The sequence below is a fragment of the Equus quagga genome, chromosome 7, assembly GCF_021613505.1.
Source record: "Equus quagga isolate Etosha38 chromosome 7, UCLA_HA_Equagga_1.0, whole genome shotgun sequence".
Lineage (NCBI taxonomy): Eukaryota > Metazoa > Chordata > Mammalia > Perissodactyla > Equidae > Equus > Equus quagga.
Genome location: NC_060273.1, coordinates 119,071,998 through 119,088,451, shown reverse-complemented (window position 1 = coordinate 119,088,451; position 16,454 = coordinate 119,071,998). Strand labels below are relative to the sequence as shown.

Below are 16,454 nucleotides of genomic sequence, written 5' to 3'. Positions count from 1 at the left end.
GATGAATTTTCTAAACTTCTTCCCAGGGCCCACCTCCACAGATTCTGCTGTGCTGTGTTTGAGGACTTGGGGATCGCTTAGGACTCCCTATGTTTAACAAATCCTTCGGGGAATTCTCGTGATCAGGCAGGTTTTGGAAACATTGCCTAGAATTGTTCTAATCTTTGATTAGTGGCAAGTCCCAGATTGGAATTCAGCCCAGTGGTCTCGCCCGTGCCTACTGGGCTCCCCGCAGTTAGTTTCTTAGAGTGTAGGTGTGAGCCCTTCTGCTGCACAATTTTCATACTTGGGAGACCTGCTTTCTGTAGGCTCAACATATGCTCTAGTGACTCAGCAATTGAAACAAGGCCTTTTGGGTATTTTCCGCCTCTTTTATTGTGGACAGAGGGACTGAGCTTGGTTATTAAAATAAGTACCTTTCCTATGTGAATTGCGTTTCATAGTAATTGAATAGTTGGATGAGGAGAATTGATTCCTCGTAGAATTCCAGTTAATAAATACAGAAAAAATGATACAATTTGTATATCATCATGTTACAATCCATAATGGAATAATGGATGTAGTCTGCAGTCATCAATGGCTGCTAAAACCATTAGGTGAAAGCTGATGAGGAACTGTATACTGGATGAAACAGACTGACAGCACCTGAACCCACTGACCGAGAGAGACTGCATGTGCATCCTGATGTGACGCAGTAGGAAAAACAGAGCATCTTTTAAGTATTCTTGCAAAAAAATCAAGCCCAAATTTGAGTAAGCCTCTAGTCCACCTGATTATAGAAAATACAGGGAATAGAGGAATATGTTAACCACATCTCATGTATGCAATCACTCCAATCCAGATTATAGGAAATTGTACAGCCTTGCTACTCTCCAAGTGTGCTCTGCAAACCAAAAGCATTAATATCTCCAGAGAGCTTGTTAGAAATGCAGATTCTCAGGCCCCACCCTCTGCCAACTGAATCAGAATCTGCATTTTGATAAGATTCCTAGGTAATTCACATATGCCTTAAAGTTGGCGAAGCATCGTATAGGACAGTGACCTCGTTTTTCCAACAAGTAAATGGTAAGAAAAAAAAGGGAGGGAACTGTTATAGTGGTATAGGAGGGCATATTATTGCTTTCTTGAGCTTACAGGGCTGATGATACTCAATATTAACAGTGGGAAGAGAGATTTAAAGAATGTGTGTTATAGTCTTCACTGCAGTCGGATGCAGAGTTGTGGTGAAAGAGCTCTAGTGTGGGAATCCCTGTTAGTAGACTGCCGCCTCAGTTCTCACATCACAGTGAAATCGTTTCAGATGATCCAGAAGTTCAGTATGGGACTTGAGTATATGATGTCATTATTGTCCCCAAAGTTGGAGAGAGTACAGGTTTATCTTACCTTTAACTATTTCAGATGCTTTTCTCTGAACTTTAAAAAAATTTTTTTGGCTAGGACAGACCTCTTCAGAGTCTTACTGAGCCCATTCCCATTTCAAAAAGGAGGACATTGGACTAGATCTCAAGGATCCTTTCCAACACTCAAATTCTAGGATAAATAAGTCACTAAAATTTAAAGTATATATGACTGCTGATAGTCTTCAAGTTGAATGAAAAAGCGAGGTATCTTCTCTTCATCAGCCAACCTTCCCTTGTTCATATTTTTTATGTATTTCTGAGATCTTGTTGCCAAACCACCAAGGGGTAGAGAGAATTGCATCACCTGGCTGAGAGTGTTTGGAGCAGCATCTCAAAGGAGACCCAGGGCAGCCATCCACCCAGGACCTGGGTGAGGTGGTTGAGGCCATCATCATCACCTCACCTGCCAAACGGGACTAGACGTGAGGGGTTCAGGAATCAGTGTCAATGTGTATTTCTTTACAAGTGTTGCTTTCCAGAAGTGTTTTAAATTGGCCATGGTACTTAGGGGGTGGAGTGTATTTTGCCTTAAAATACTGATTGTGTTTTTCAGATGATTCAATAAATCTTTATCATTAATAGTGTCTTTCAGAATTTGCCTGTGTAACTAGTTCCAATGGCTGGGAATAAAGGAAGAGGACGTGCTGCTTATACCTTTAATATTGAGGCAGTTGGATTTAGCAGAGGTGAGAAGTTACCGGATGTAGTATTGAAACCGCCCCCACTATTTCCTGTAAGTACATTAACAGTGGAATTCTCAGTGTGTTTTTCATGTTTCAGAGAAAATTAAAATTTTATGTAGGACTTGAATATATGCTATCATTATGATATCCTAAAGTGTAAGAAAGTAAAAAAGTAAGAGAGTAAAAGAGAGTGTGTTTCACTTACCTTTAATTTAAATATTTCCACTGTTCTTCCCTGAACCTTTTCTAATTTTTAGACAGCTTTCTTAAAATACAGAAAACAAAATTGTGTACACCTTTTCATGAATATATTCAGTAATGTGTGAACTAAGAAGAATTGTTTTCAATTCTTACATCTTATTGCTGTCATTGATATATTCCAATATTAAAATAATAGTTTTAAAAGTAAAGTTAGATTTTGCGGTGGTCCTCAGTTCCCACTCTACTGGACTTCACTTAATGATTTTTCTTTTCAGCTTGTGTCTGTAGAATTTAATTTTGCTTCCTAGTATACTGCCTGACCTTTTTCCCTGCTGATTTTTGGTTTTTTTTGCTTAGCTCCCTATTTTATCAAAATCAATTTGAATTTTGTTACTGTTACTCAAAATGTAAGCAACTCCACTGCATTTAGTGTTGTTTTTACATTTAATGAGTATGCTGCAAGCTTAATTTGCATAATGTTTAATCTAATGCTTTCTCTTTATATTTAGTTTAAAATGTAAACTTACATTTCCAGATATGTATATGCTGTGGTAGAAAAAGTGAAAAAATCATAAATAACCAAGTATCCCTCCCTCCAGGAATCTCCCCTATTTCAAAAGGAAAAGTCCTTTGTTGAAAGATTTATGTAAGTAGAGGACCCTGGACAAATGTATCTGGGCATGTAGATGTCTCTCATAGGCAGTCTCTGCTTGTTGCTCTTGATATTTTTTTGCCTTTTTGATATTCAGTATAGTCTAACAACAAAGTGAATATCTCACGTACAGGTGTAATGTCAGTTTACGTTGATTTCTTTTAAAACGAGCTCTTCTCCATGTGAGATTACTTCTAAACACTGGGAATATTAGAACATACTCTTGTTTTATACTTGGAATAAAATACAAATTCCTTACCGATGGCTAACAGGCTGTCTCGTCTGGCCTTTCCGATGTCTCTCTGACCCTTTTCCGACCACTCCCTCCTCTCTCCCTAGCCATCCTGGCCTCCTTGTTCCCTCAGGTGTTTTCCTCTGCTGGTTTCCCCGGCTAGAACCATCTGTTCCCCAAGTCTTTGCATGAATGGCTTCCTAATTCTGTCCATGTCTCTGCTCAAATGTGACTTCCCTGAGTGGTCATGTGTGCCTACCCTGTCTAGACCGGCCACCGCCCGCCTCGATGCACTGTCAGTCACTCTTCCCTCTACTTGGCTTCATTTTTTTTATGTCACTTGTCAATACCTGAAATTATATATTACCTCATTTGTTTACTTATTTGTTGTGTTTTTCTCCCTTTGAAAGTAAGTTCTATACGGACAGGAACTTTGACTAGTTCATCCTAGTATTTCCTGTTGTCTAACCATGTCTGGCTTGGAGTAGGTACTCAATAAATACTTGTAGAATGAATAAATACATTCAGAGTGAAAGTTTGAAAATGTACCCTATACTTAGCTTCTGAAATGTCTTTACTAGGTATCCTGAGGATTTACTTTTTTATGAATATATGTATTTTATGAATATATATTCACACATAAATACAGATGAGTGTGTGTGTGTAATTTTTTAAAATTGAAAATGTAGCTTCAGACTCTTGCTTTGCCATTTATGAGTTGTGTGGGCTTATAGATTGTTCACTTCTCAGTTTCTTCACTGTAAAAAGGGAAATATTGATGATTCCTTAAATGAGATCATGGATGTTGACTACTGACTGTATCCTGGTCATGGTAACCACTTGCTAAATGATAGCTGCTACTCATATTTCTTTTGTTATTACTGCTCCCACTAATACCACCACCACTGACTGAGATTAATAGGAGACTAAAGCAGTTACTCTCATTGGTGCCTTGATTTTAAAACTGTGGAATCACAGTCAACAGACTAGATAGCAGAATGATGATTGATGTGGTCAGAAGGAAAATTAAGCATCTTTCCTACCTCTAAAATAAGAGCAAAGTAGGAAATGAGCTAAAAGGTTAAATAGATTACAAAGTTCAACATCTTTAAGTTGATTGTAAAACTTAGTACCTGTAAAATGTAATTTTCAATAAAACTGACACTTTCCAGAATATAGACATAAGAGATATTAAAATATTTAATTTATTTAAAAAAAAACATTGTCTCTTAACTTAAACAGGATACAGATTATAAACCAGTGCCTCTGAGAACAGGAGAGGGTGAGGATTATATGCTGGCCTTGAAACAGGAGTTGAGAGAAACTATGAAAAGAATGCCTTATTTCATGGAAACACCTGAAGAAAAACAAGGTGCGTGTTGGACTCTTTGATTATGTGTTTCAGCGTATACAGAGGAAACAGTATTTTGGCACAAGATATATGGCTATTTAATGCTGATTGATTCAATTCAGTCAGAAATTATCAGCTACCATGAGAAAGCATATTTATATTGATTTCACAGAAAATATATTTTAAACTTTTTGATATTTTATTTTTCAAATTACCTTTCACAATAGAAGTTTTATATGTCATAAAAATGTTTAAAAAATAAAAATTACCTATAGTACTTATGTCTAGAGAACTACTATTAATATTTTCTTGTATCTTCTGGATTTTTTCTTTTTATGTGTGTATTCTTTTTATAAAATTAGATTCATATTGCTTTGTATCTTCTTTTTTCAGTCAATAGTGTATTATTAGCATTTTCCTTAGTATTCTTAGAAAATACGATTTTTAATGACTCTGTAGTATTCCATTGTGTAGATATAACATTATTATTTGTAACTAGTTCCCTGCTGTTAGGTTTAAGGTTTTATCTAGTTTTTTTGCACATATATATATATAATACTGTGATTACTATCCTTATGCATAAACCTTTATGCAGGTTAAAATTTTTAAAAGCTTTGATTATATTTTGGCTTACCATTTATATATCAGATACAATAGAATATAGAAAACATGTATTCATTGGTTATACCAAGGACAGAGAGGAGAAATTATAGTTGAAGGCTTGACAATCTCAGACTGGAAGTGGGAAGTGGTTTTAGAGGAACAGAGCTTGTTCCTAAGTAGTTATTTAGCACAGTAGAACCATATTGATTTTCAGTTTCTGCCCTTGAATGTTGAAATTAGAAAGATCGATATCATCCTTCAGTTCTCAAAACAACATTATTAAAACATGAGAAATTCACATGGTATCATCTCATTCCATTAGTATTAAAAATGCAGTCCATTTTCCCTCTCTCTAAAAGGCTTAGAATTGGCTAAGAGTCAAGAAATGTCTTATATAGAATATAACATGTGTTTGTAATTATAAGAAGCATTTTAGACAAATTCACTTAATTTTTCAAAACATAGCTGCTTGAAGTTATATAGTGGTTTGATAAGAGATATTTTTCCCTCAAAAATGCTGAATTTTTTTATTTTCATATGTTGCGTACTTTTATCTATTTGAATTCAAAAATGAAATTAAAGCTCATTTTAAAAAGTAAGACTAACAACTAGTAAATATTCATTCTTACTTGAAAAAATAATAGTGTAGGGTTTATTTTAGTCTTTAAAATTAGTCTTTTCTCTAGATTTTGGGACAGATTTACTTAACTCAATGTGGTTATTATTAAAGCATATGTCTAATTTACAGTATATCATTAAAGCGTTTATGTGAGTCTTTTGGACAGAGATGTTAAGAACGTAATTTCGTTGCTAGTTTCTGGGAGTGGCTGGCTTATGCCTGGATCAAGAGACTCTTTGTCTTTGATAACTGCGCAATAAAATATTTAAAAACATAAGGAATCTTTTGCTTCTGTTTCTTTCAGGAGAAAACTCTTGTATAGAATTTTCCAAATTGATACAATACAGTCTCCTTGAAGTCTTCATGTTTACCTCTGTTTCTTGATCTAATGTGTTTTATAAAACTATGGTTCAAAATAAAGTGTTTTTAAAAATATAATATATACATTCATATGTGTGTGTCTAGATTAATATAATCTCCACTATATATATGTATGTTAGATACACACACATGAATGAAAAAGAATTGGCCCGACTAAACAGAAGTATGCAACTGTCAGAGGGAGCCTATTCCAGATAGTGTTCCGTCACTCACCAGCCTTCTCCCATCGCTCGCCACCTGTGTTAGCAGAGAGAGAATTAAGGACTAATGTGAAGAAGTGAATCACTAGAGACTGGGGCCAACAAATAGGTTCGGAGATCTCGAGACTTCCTGATAATCAAGTGGCTGGTGGCTCAGGGCGTTGAGATTTGTCAAAGAGAATTGAGGGCACAGAATAAATGTATTTCAGGTTGTAATGTCTTCAACATCTGTTTATAAAGTTTTCAGGTAAAATTATAGAAATGGTTGGTATTTCTTTTACAGTGAAATTTATTATTTTTATAATAAAGGAAAAGCACCAATGGATATTATTATTTTAATGAACTTTAGCTACAAGGGTATGTAGACAACATCTGGTCCCATGGTTCCCAGCTCAGATTCCTAAACCACTGGGGTCCTCTGAGGTAGAAACAGGAGCGGGGCCGGCCTGGTGGCATAGCGGTTAAGTTTGCATGTTCTGCTTCTCTGCAGCCGGGGGTTCGCTGGTTCAGATCCCAGGTGCAGACATGGCACTGCTTGGCAAAAGCCATGCTGTGGTAGGCGTCCCACATATAAAGTAGAGGAAGATGGGCACGGATGTGAGCTCAGGGCCAGTCTTCCTTAGCATAAAGAGGAGGATTGGCAGTAGTTAGCTCAGGGCGAATCTTCCTCAAAAAAAAACCAAAAGAAACAAGAGTGACAGTGGTGATGGTTCTGTAAGCCATTTTCAGAACATCAAAAGCTTAGTGGAAATAATACGTTTACCTGCAGTATGACCACAAGATCTGTTACTGAATAAATGGAGTTTGTTTGGTTTATTAACTCTCAATATACCGTCAGAGTCCATGAGACCCTAATTTAATTTTTTTTTTTTGAGGAAGATTAGCCCTGAGCTAACATCTGCCGCCAATCCTCCTCTTTTTGCTGAGGAAGACTGGCCCTGAGCTAACATCTGTGCCCATCTCCCTCTACTTTATATGTGGGACACCTGCCATAGCATGGCTTGAAAATGGTGCATAGGTCCACACCCAGGATCGGAACCGGCAAATCCCGGGCTGTTGAAGCAGAACACGTGAACTTAACTGCTGTGCCACTGGGCTGGACCCCCTAATTTAATTTTTGAGATTCTTTTTGAGCAGTTCTTAACTGTATAATAATTGATATTCATAACTTTTGGTTTTTTGTAGAGATCTTCCAAAGAAAAAAGAGAATTTACTTTAAGAAAGAAAACCCATATTATCTTAGTATTACCATATCACCCATTGGACCCTTTTATAAATCTAAAATACATTTTGGAATCTTAGTGATCTTATTTTTCCTGCATCTTGAAACATTTTGCTGTTTCATCATGAGAGATATTATTTCATAAGTATTCATCAATTATTCCCCACTGCTGAACAAAAAGACTAAAGTATTAAAAAAAATGGAAGAATGATGAAATTCCATACAAAGATGGTGCAGTAGTTAAAGAAATCATCACTATTACTTCATCCTTTAGTTTTTCTGTTGTGTTGCCCATAGTAGTACATTTTTTTTTTCGTGAGGAAAACTATCCCTGAAATAACATCTGTTGCCAATCTTCCTCTATTTTGTATGTGAGATGCCACCACAGCATGGCTTGATGAGTGATGTGTACATCTGCAACCAGGATCTGAACCCACAAACCCTGGGCCACCAATGCAGAGCACAGGAACTTAATCACCACACCACCGGGCTGGCCCCACATTAATTTTCAAGAAGATACAAAAGAAGTCTGGAGAGACTCTCGACTTCATAGTTGTTTTGTTTCTGTTTTAGCTTTCATAGAATACAATTGAGAATTCAGAATTTTTCATTTTCTACCCATAATGGCAAAGAGAAGGAAATTGACAGAGGAGGATGTTTCACAATTACTGGACAAATCAGAAGATGAATGGCAAAGAGACAGCAGCTCTCTGGATGCTACTGATGATGGTGAAATTGATTGTATAAGCAAAATCTCAGACTGAGCCTTCAGAGGATGGTATCCTAGATGACTTTTCTCAAACTTAAGAATCACTGAGTAAACACTGTATCTCTAAGGATGAAAAGGAAATATGGTATTCTCATACAGCTAATCTTTGCAAAGCACCTCATCACATAATATTTCTGGGAACATCCTGTTTGCTAAAATGATGTGTGACTTTTTTCTTTTTTCATGATATTTATGTACCAAAATTTATTTGACATAGTTGTAACTGGACAAATGCTGAAGGGAAAGGCAAGGATGATTGAAAGGAAATAGACTGTGTAGAAATGAAACAATTTATTGGATTGATCATGTTAATTGGTAATTATAAGTTTAATAATGAAAATGTTTTACAATTATAGACCAAAGAAGATGACTGGGCCATTCTCTCTTCAACCAATATGTGAGCCATCAAAGTCTTTAAAAGTATTACATTTTGATGATGCAAATACGAGAAGAAGAATTGGAAGTAATGATAAGCTAGAACCAATTAGAGATGTATTTGTAATCTAGAGTCATGTGGATGGTGCAAGAAGCAGAACAAGAAGTAATAAGTCAGAATTTATTAAAGATGTATTTGAAATCTGGAATCAGGATATGTGAAATGCATATATTCAGGATTTGTGCATGACAAACCTAGAATGCACATTTGATGCAGTTAGCTGCATTCAAGGGACATTGCCTGTTTTGGGTAAATGTACCTTCAAAACCAGAAAAATAATGGACTATAAATTAGAGTTTACTATATTTAATTTCTTATTAAAACTTCCAATAGTTTTCTTTCTTTTTAAATAACAGCTTTATTGAGATAAAATTCACTTTTTAAAGTATACAATTCAGTGGCTTTTACTGTAGTCACTGAATTGTGCAACCAGCACTACTATCTAAATTTTGGAACCTTTTCATCATCCTAAAAAGAAACCTTATATCCATTAGGATCACCCCATTCTCCCCTCTCCTCAGCTTATGGCAACCACTGATCTGCTCTCTCTCTAGAGATTTGTCTGTTCTGGACATTTCATATAAATGGAATGATAGGTGTTCTTTTATAACTTTTTTTTTTTTTAAAGATTTTATTTTTTTTCCCCTTTTTCTCCCCAAAGCCCCCCGGTACATAGTTGTATATTCTTCGTTGTGGGTCCTTCTAGTTGTGGCACGTGGGACGCCGCCTCAGCGTGGCTTGGATGAGCAGTGTCATGTCCGCGCCCAGGATTCGAACCAACGAAACACTGGGCCGCCTGCAGCGGAGTGCGGGAACCTAACCGCTCGGCCACGGGGCCAGCCCCATGACTTTTTTTTTTTTTTAAAGATTGGCACCTGGACTAACAACCGTTGCCAATCTTTTTTTTTTTTTTTTTTTTTTTTTTCTGCTTTATCTCCCCAAACCCCCCCTGTATGCAGTTGTATATCTTAGTTGCACGTCCTTCTAGGTGTGGGATGTGGGACACCGCCTCAACGTGGCCTGACGAGCTGTGCCATGTTCACGCCCAGGATCCGAACCCTGGGCTGCCGCAGCGGAGCACACTAACTTAACCACTCGGCCACGGAGCCGGCCCTGATGACTTTTATGTTCTTTCACTTAGCATAATGTCTTCACGGTCCATCCATGGTATAGCATATATCAGTACTTCATTTCTTTTTAGTGCTGAATAATATTTCATTGTATATTTATATTACATTTTGTTTATTCATTCATCAATTAATGGATATTTGGTTCAGTTCCACTTTGGGGCTATCATGAGTAATGCTGCTGTGAACATTTACATGCACATTTTTCTGTGGACATGTGTCATTTCTATTTGGTATATATCTTGGGTCATATGGTAACTCTGTTTAACACTTTGAGGAACTGGCAAACTGTTTTCCAAAATGGTTGCACCATTTTATGTTACCAACAGTCTATCAGGGTTCCAGTTTCTCCGCATCCTTGTCAACACTTGTTATTGTCTTTTTGGTTGTAGCTGTCCTACTGGGTATAAAATGATATCTCATTGTGCTTTTGAATTGAATTTCCCTAATGACTAATGATGTTGAGCATCTTATCATGTGCTTTTTGTCCATGGGTATCTTTGTTGGACAAATGTCTATTCAAATCGTTTCCCTCTTTTTTTTTTCCCCAGTAATTTTATTGAGATCATAATGATTTATAATATTGTGCAATTTCAGGTGTACATTATTACTTGCCTCTTTTTAGTTGGCTTCTAGTAGTTGGTTCTCAATACCTCTTATTCTGTAAATTATTTGAAAGTAACCTAAAAATATAAAAAATGGTTTGTTGGACTGAGATAATAAGTGGTAATAGCTGTTTTTCTTGATATACTGAGGGTTAAATATTTTTAAAATATGGAATCTGTTTTAGAGAAAATTTTTAAATGCAAATGCTGGGAATCTCTCATTTATGCTGACTTCTCTTAACAGATGAAAAACTTAAGAGCAAGGTTGAAGTTAAACAGTTAAATACCTAGAAAAGCCTGGTTTCTTGGTCTCTGATCTACTGTTTATTTTGGTTATTTTTATCTAACACCATGGTCTCAGTATTATTTGGAAGCATTTCCTTAACGTGGAAGAAAAATCAGTATATATTTGGGCCTTGATTTTTATATTTTCATCTTTTGTATCACCTTCCCTTTTTCATGGCTATACTCCCAAATCACTTTTTATTTTGAACCATGGTTTTAAGCTGTTGCATGATGGTGTTGCTTGCCAACTTGTGTGGTCGGGAAAGGGTTTGGGCCCTCATTGAGGGAGTTTCTTGTGGCAAAGTGGGCAAAGCAGAAGCAAGAGCCACAGTGTTACCTCTCCCATTTTTGGCAAGCTCAGAAGGTCCGTCCCTGCCGAGTTCTCAGTAGTTGCATGGAAAGCTTGCAGCTTCCTGATCACACCCCATCAAGTCCAACCTTGCCTACTCCTGGCCTTTTCCCCATTCCCCTCCCCAGTGGACTGTGAAAAGTAGCTCATTGAGAAGCATAGCTGAATGTGTGTGTTAAGCACCAGCAGTGAGCAAACAGCCCTCCATCCCCGCTTAGGTACTTAACACATCCCAGTTACACAGGTTTAAAGATTGGGAGCTGGAGGCCATTGTCACAAGAAGAAATAAAAGATGCTGAGAAGACTTCCCTGTCCTTTTATGTAAATGGCTTCCTGCCCTGGCTCTGGGCTTTTGTGAATATTCTCAGAGGTGAGTCAGGTTGACTAATTCTAAGAACCATCATCAGAGTTTAGGTCTCCGCTCACCCCGCCGTTCATACCCAGCTGTGGCTTCCACTTCCTCGAACATGTAATGCTCACTGCTCACTGAACTTTTCCATGTGTGTTCAGGAACACACTATGTACGAATGTAGGAGACTCGCTATATGTGAAGTCAAAGGTGTTTGGGGTTTTCAATTATTGTAAAAGAATGGCTTAAATTCAGGTTTCATTCTTGATTTTTTCTAATGAACACTTTTTTCTTTTTTTCTAGATATTGAAAGATATAGTAAAAGATATATGAAGGTGTACAAAGAAGAGTGGGTACCAGGTAATTAGAAAACAGAAAATGTTAAAATAATTTTTAAAGCCTACCTCCGTATCGCATATTTTTTTAGGACAAATTTTCTATATTCACCATAGGAAAATAGAGTCTGGCTCTTTTCCCGTAATTGATTAGTAACACATATCTCTTGAAAACTAAGATGAAAAGATTTTTATACTGTTAGAAGGAGGAGTTGAAGTGTTTTTGTGGAAGTTCTTAAAATAGATTTTTTATAAAAGAGGATCTGCCAAACCTATTTGGATTTTCCATTTTCATTTTCGACAATCTCAATTTTAATCTGTACTACCAGTACACACTTCTGTGCTCCTATGTGATTAGATAGCTTTTGAGGAGAAAACAATTTTTTAAGCCAAGCTAATGGGTCTTCTTTTCTTTCAAGCAGACATAGACGGTTTTTAGTTGTTAAGATGCCTTCTCAACAGAACCACACCTAAGAGAGGCTTTTTTTCACCGTTCACAAATTTGCCTTTGACATAGCCAAGGTGGAAGGGGCTGGAGAGATCTCATCCAGCTCATTCATTTTGCAGATAAAAAACAGTTGCCCTAGAAATGAAGTGACCTGTTGGGGCGACTTGGACGGCACTACTAGAACCCAGGTCTCCTCGTTTTAGCTCACTTGCCTTTGACATCCTGTCCTTTTATAGAAACTGCCTTTATGTAAAAACAAAAACAGCATTTACAGGATTATTGCTTTCACGGGTTATAGTGCTCTGTTCAGTGTCGATGGTTGATGAGGTTCTGTCCCCTCTCTCCTGGATCTCTCATTTCTTCCGCTTCTTAAATATTCATTCCTAAAAAATTTTCTTTATATACTTTCTTATGATCATCTGAGTCACTTAGAAAAACAAATATATTCAAAGCAAAATTTATTAGTTCAGGTAAAATAGCTTAAGATATAAATGTTTTTTACAGAATGCACTGACATTTTTTTTATCAGCAGGCAGTATTTTTTAATTCATTTTTATGTTGCTTCATTTTTCTGATTAACTCTATGCTTAAAAATTAGAAAAACGTGACAAATTAGAGGAATTGTTTAACAAAATCATTTATTGGAGGGAATTTACTTTTCCATAGGTATTTGTATTTTTAATTTTAAAGTTTTCAGATAATTATTAAAATTGTTTATTTAATTTTGCATCTATTGGGATTGTAGTCACATTAACTTTTGGGGAAAAAATCCTTTATTACATAAGAAATACATATCAACTACAGAAAACTTTAAAAATATAGAGTAGTTAAATAGTAGATAAGTAATACTTAAGAAAAACAGCTGTAATCCCAACACCCACAAAGAATTACTGTAATATTTTCTTCCCAATCTAGAGCTTTCTCTGAACAAATGCTATATATAAAAAGATTTGTATGTTAGGTTTATTCTTTTAAATGGGATTCTATATATATATTGTTTTAGAAACTTTTTATTTAATAATGTCATGAATAAATTCATGTCCATAAATATTTTTCTATATCATTATTCTTGTTAAAAAATTTCTGTATTTAAAATTTATTACATAAATTAAATTATATAGCTATTAAAAGAATGTTGTAGAAATTTTATGGCACTATTTCAAAGCTATTTTAATGAATTTTTTTCCTCATAGGAGAAAACGTATCACTGTTATGTTTTGATTCCTAAGCTAAATCTGTGTAGTCAGATACTAAGAAATTTTACTTTTTCTGCATGAGCAACTGTCGTGTGCTTTAAATAGTTATGTCCAGTGCCACTGATTCTAGAGGAAAGTGAAATTTTTGTATTTCTTCTTTTGCACACCCAGATTGGAGAAGACTCCCAAGAGAGATGATGCCAACAAAAAAATGCAAAAAAGGTATGCTGAGTAATATAATAATAATCCAGGTGGGAAAAGGTTATTGCTTAAATTCTATCTAATATGGAATTGTCAACGTGAAGTTACACTCAATGTTCTGAATACTTTTTCTTGAAATGTGTTTGGCATTTTGGTTATTTTGGTAAAGCATTTTGTTATTGACTTTCTGGTTTGTTTTGTTTGTTTTTGTTTGTTTAGTTGTTTTTTGTTTTTTGTTTTTTGTTTTTTGTTTTTGAGGAAGATTAGCCCTGAGCTAACTACTGCCAATCCTCCTCTTTTTGCTGAGGAAGCCTGGCCCTGAGCTGACATCCTTGCCCATCTTCCTCTACTTTATATGTGGGATGCCTACCAGAGCATGGTGTGCCAAGCGGTGCCATGTCCACACCCGGGATCCAAACTGGTGAACCCCGGGCCGCTGAGAAGCGGAACGTGTGAACTTAACCGCTGTGCCACTGGGCCGGCCCCTGTTTTTCTTTATTTATGGAATTTTGATGTGCTGGGAAAGACTTTTGAATTACACAGACATTTTCATTTGTATATTTGACATTTTTTGGATGGTTATACTGGCTGTATTTTAAGTTTTTAACTAAAACATTTGGAACTGGTGAAATTTGGGAACTGGTAGAATAGAACTTTATACTGTACATAAAATACCAAAGTGAAAGTTTCCATGGTGGTGTTCTTTCATAATTCCACTGAGTAAATAGTTGCTAAGTCTCCACTGTTGCCAGACACTGTGCTCAGAGGAATAAAACAGTGAGCAAAGTGGGAATAATCCTTGACCTCATGGAGTTTACAGTCAAGTGGAGCAAGAACATTAAACAAAAACACACTGTCCTCATTGGGAGGTCAGGGACGGGTTATTTAAGGAAAATGGAACTGGAGTCCAGATTGAAGGAAGAGTAGGAGTTTACTAAGATGAGATTGGAGGAGGGACATTGGAGAAAGACCAGGTTTATGAAGGAAAAATCATGAGTTCAGTTCAAAGATAGTACTTAAGGTTCCTTTGAGATTTATAAGTAGAAATGTTGAATATGCTGTTGGATACAGAGGGATGGAGCTCAAAATAGAGATGGTAGTCATCAACATAGATATTATAATTGAGACTGTGAGAAAAGATGAGCTTGTCCAGGGTGAAATTAGAGAAGTAGAAGAATGAGGGCCTAACCCTGAGCTTGGAGGAATGCCCAAATTTAATGGGCCGGTGGAGGAAATTGAATCAGCAAAGAAAAGAGATGGAAAGAGAGAGGAGGAGGAGAACCAGAACAGAGTGGAGTCACAGAAGCGAGAGTGTACAGAAGTGAAGAGTATTTCAGAAGGTGGTCAACAATGTGAAAGGAGGTTAAACAATGCTGCTGAGAGGTCAAGCAAGACAAAGATTGGAAAATGTAATGTAAACTAATTTTTGACGTGTCGATCATTGTTGACCTCAGTGGGAGCGTTTTAAAAGATTTGTAGAGGTGGAATCCAGAGTGGAATGGGTTACACAGTAAATGGGAGTTTAGGAAATGGAGACAGCTAGCACAGATGAGTCTTTGGAGAATCTTGCTACAAAGAATGAAGGGAGAAAAAGGAAGATAGCCAAAGAGATTAAGAACAATGGGGTTAGCAACTAAGAGAAGAGAAGAAATCCCCCCCACCTCCCTCTTATTTTGTTCAGGCCTTGTTTTGTTTGTTTTTTTTAATAGACTTTATTTTTTTAGAGCAATTTTACATTCACAGCAAAATTGAGCAGAAAGTACAGAGATTTCTCATACATTCCCTGCCCTCCCCTACATGCATAGCCTCCCTCTTTGTTAGCATCCCCCACCAGAGTGGTACCTTGGTTACAATCATTGAACGTACATTGATGCATCCTTATTATGCAGAGTCCAAACCTCAGGGCTCACTCTTTCTGTGGTACCTTCTGTGGGTTTTGACAAATGTATAATGACATGTATCCACCATTACAGTGTAGTACAGAGTAGTTTCACTGCCCTAAAAATCCTCTGTGTTCTGCCTACTTATCCCTTCCTCCTCCTAACCCCTGGCAACCACTAATCTTTTTTCTGACTCCATAGTTTTGCCTTTTCCAGAATGTCTTAGAGTTGGAATCATACAGTATGTAGGCTTTTCGGATTAGCTTCTTTCACTTAGTAATATGCATTTAAGTTTCCTTCACAACTTTACATGGCTTGATAGCTCATTTCGTTTTAGCATTGAATTATATTCCATTGTCTAGATGTACCACAATTCATCTGTTCACTTACTGAAGGACATCTTGGTTGCTTCCAAGTTTTGGCAATTATGAATAAAGCTGCTATAAACATCTGTTTTTGTGTAGACATAAGTTTCCAACTCCTGTAAGTAAATACCAAGAAGCATAAATGCTGGATTGTATGGTAAGAGTATGTTTAGTTTTGTAAGAAACCACCAAACTGTCTTCCAAAGTGACTACCATTTTGCATTGCCAGCAGCAATGAATGAGAGGTCCTGTTGCTCCACATCCTTGTCAACGTTTGGTGTTGTGAGTGTTCTAGATTTGAACCATGGAATAGGTGTATAGTGGTATCTTGTTTTAATTTGCATTTCCCTGATGACAAATGATGTGGAGCATCTCTTTATATGCTCACTTGCCAGTAGTATATCTTGTTTGACAAGATGTCTGTTAAGATCTTTGGCTCATTTTTTAATTAGATTTTTTGTGTTCTTATTGTTGAGTTTTAAGAGTTCTTTGTATATTTTGGATAACAGTCTATAGGGAAATCACACTCCTGCTATGTGTTTCTCCTTTGCTTTCATACTACTGC

General features: G+C 36.5%; 1 protein-coding gene across 2 annotated transcripts in view; it reads left to right on the top strand.

Annotated features, from left to right (window-relative positions):
* Positions 1-16,454, top strand: part of POLR3G (RNA polymerase III subunit G) — a 41,091-nt gene that overhangs the window by 7,063 nt on the left and 17,574 nt on the right. For both annotated transcript variants that reach the window (XM_046667900.1, XM_046667898.1), the window contains exons 2-5: positions 1,983-2,133; positions 4,411-4,540; positions 11,768-11,824; positions 13,615-13,665. In XM_046667900.1, the coding sequence (XP_046523856.1) occupies positions 2,017-2,133; positions 4,411-4,540; positions 11,768-11,824; positions 13,615-13,665 (355 nt within the window). In that variant the 5' untranslated portion in view covers positions 1,983-2,016. The remainder of the gene's footprint in view (positions 1-1,982; positions 2,134-4,410; positions 4,541-11,767; positions 11,825-13,614; positions 13,666-16,454) is intronic.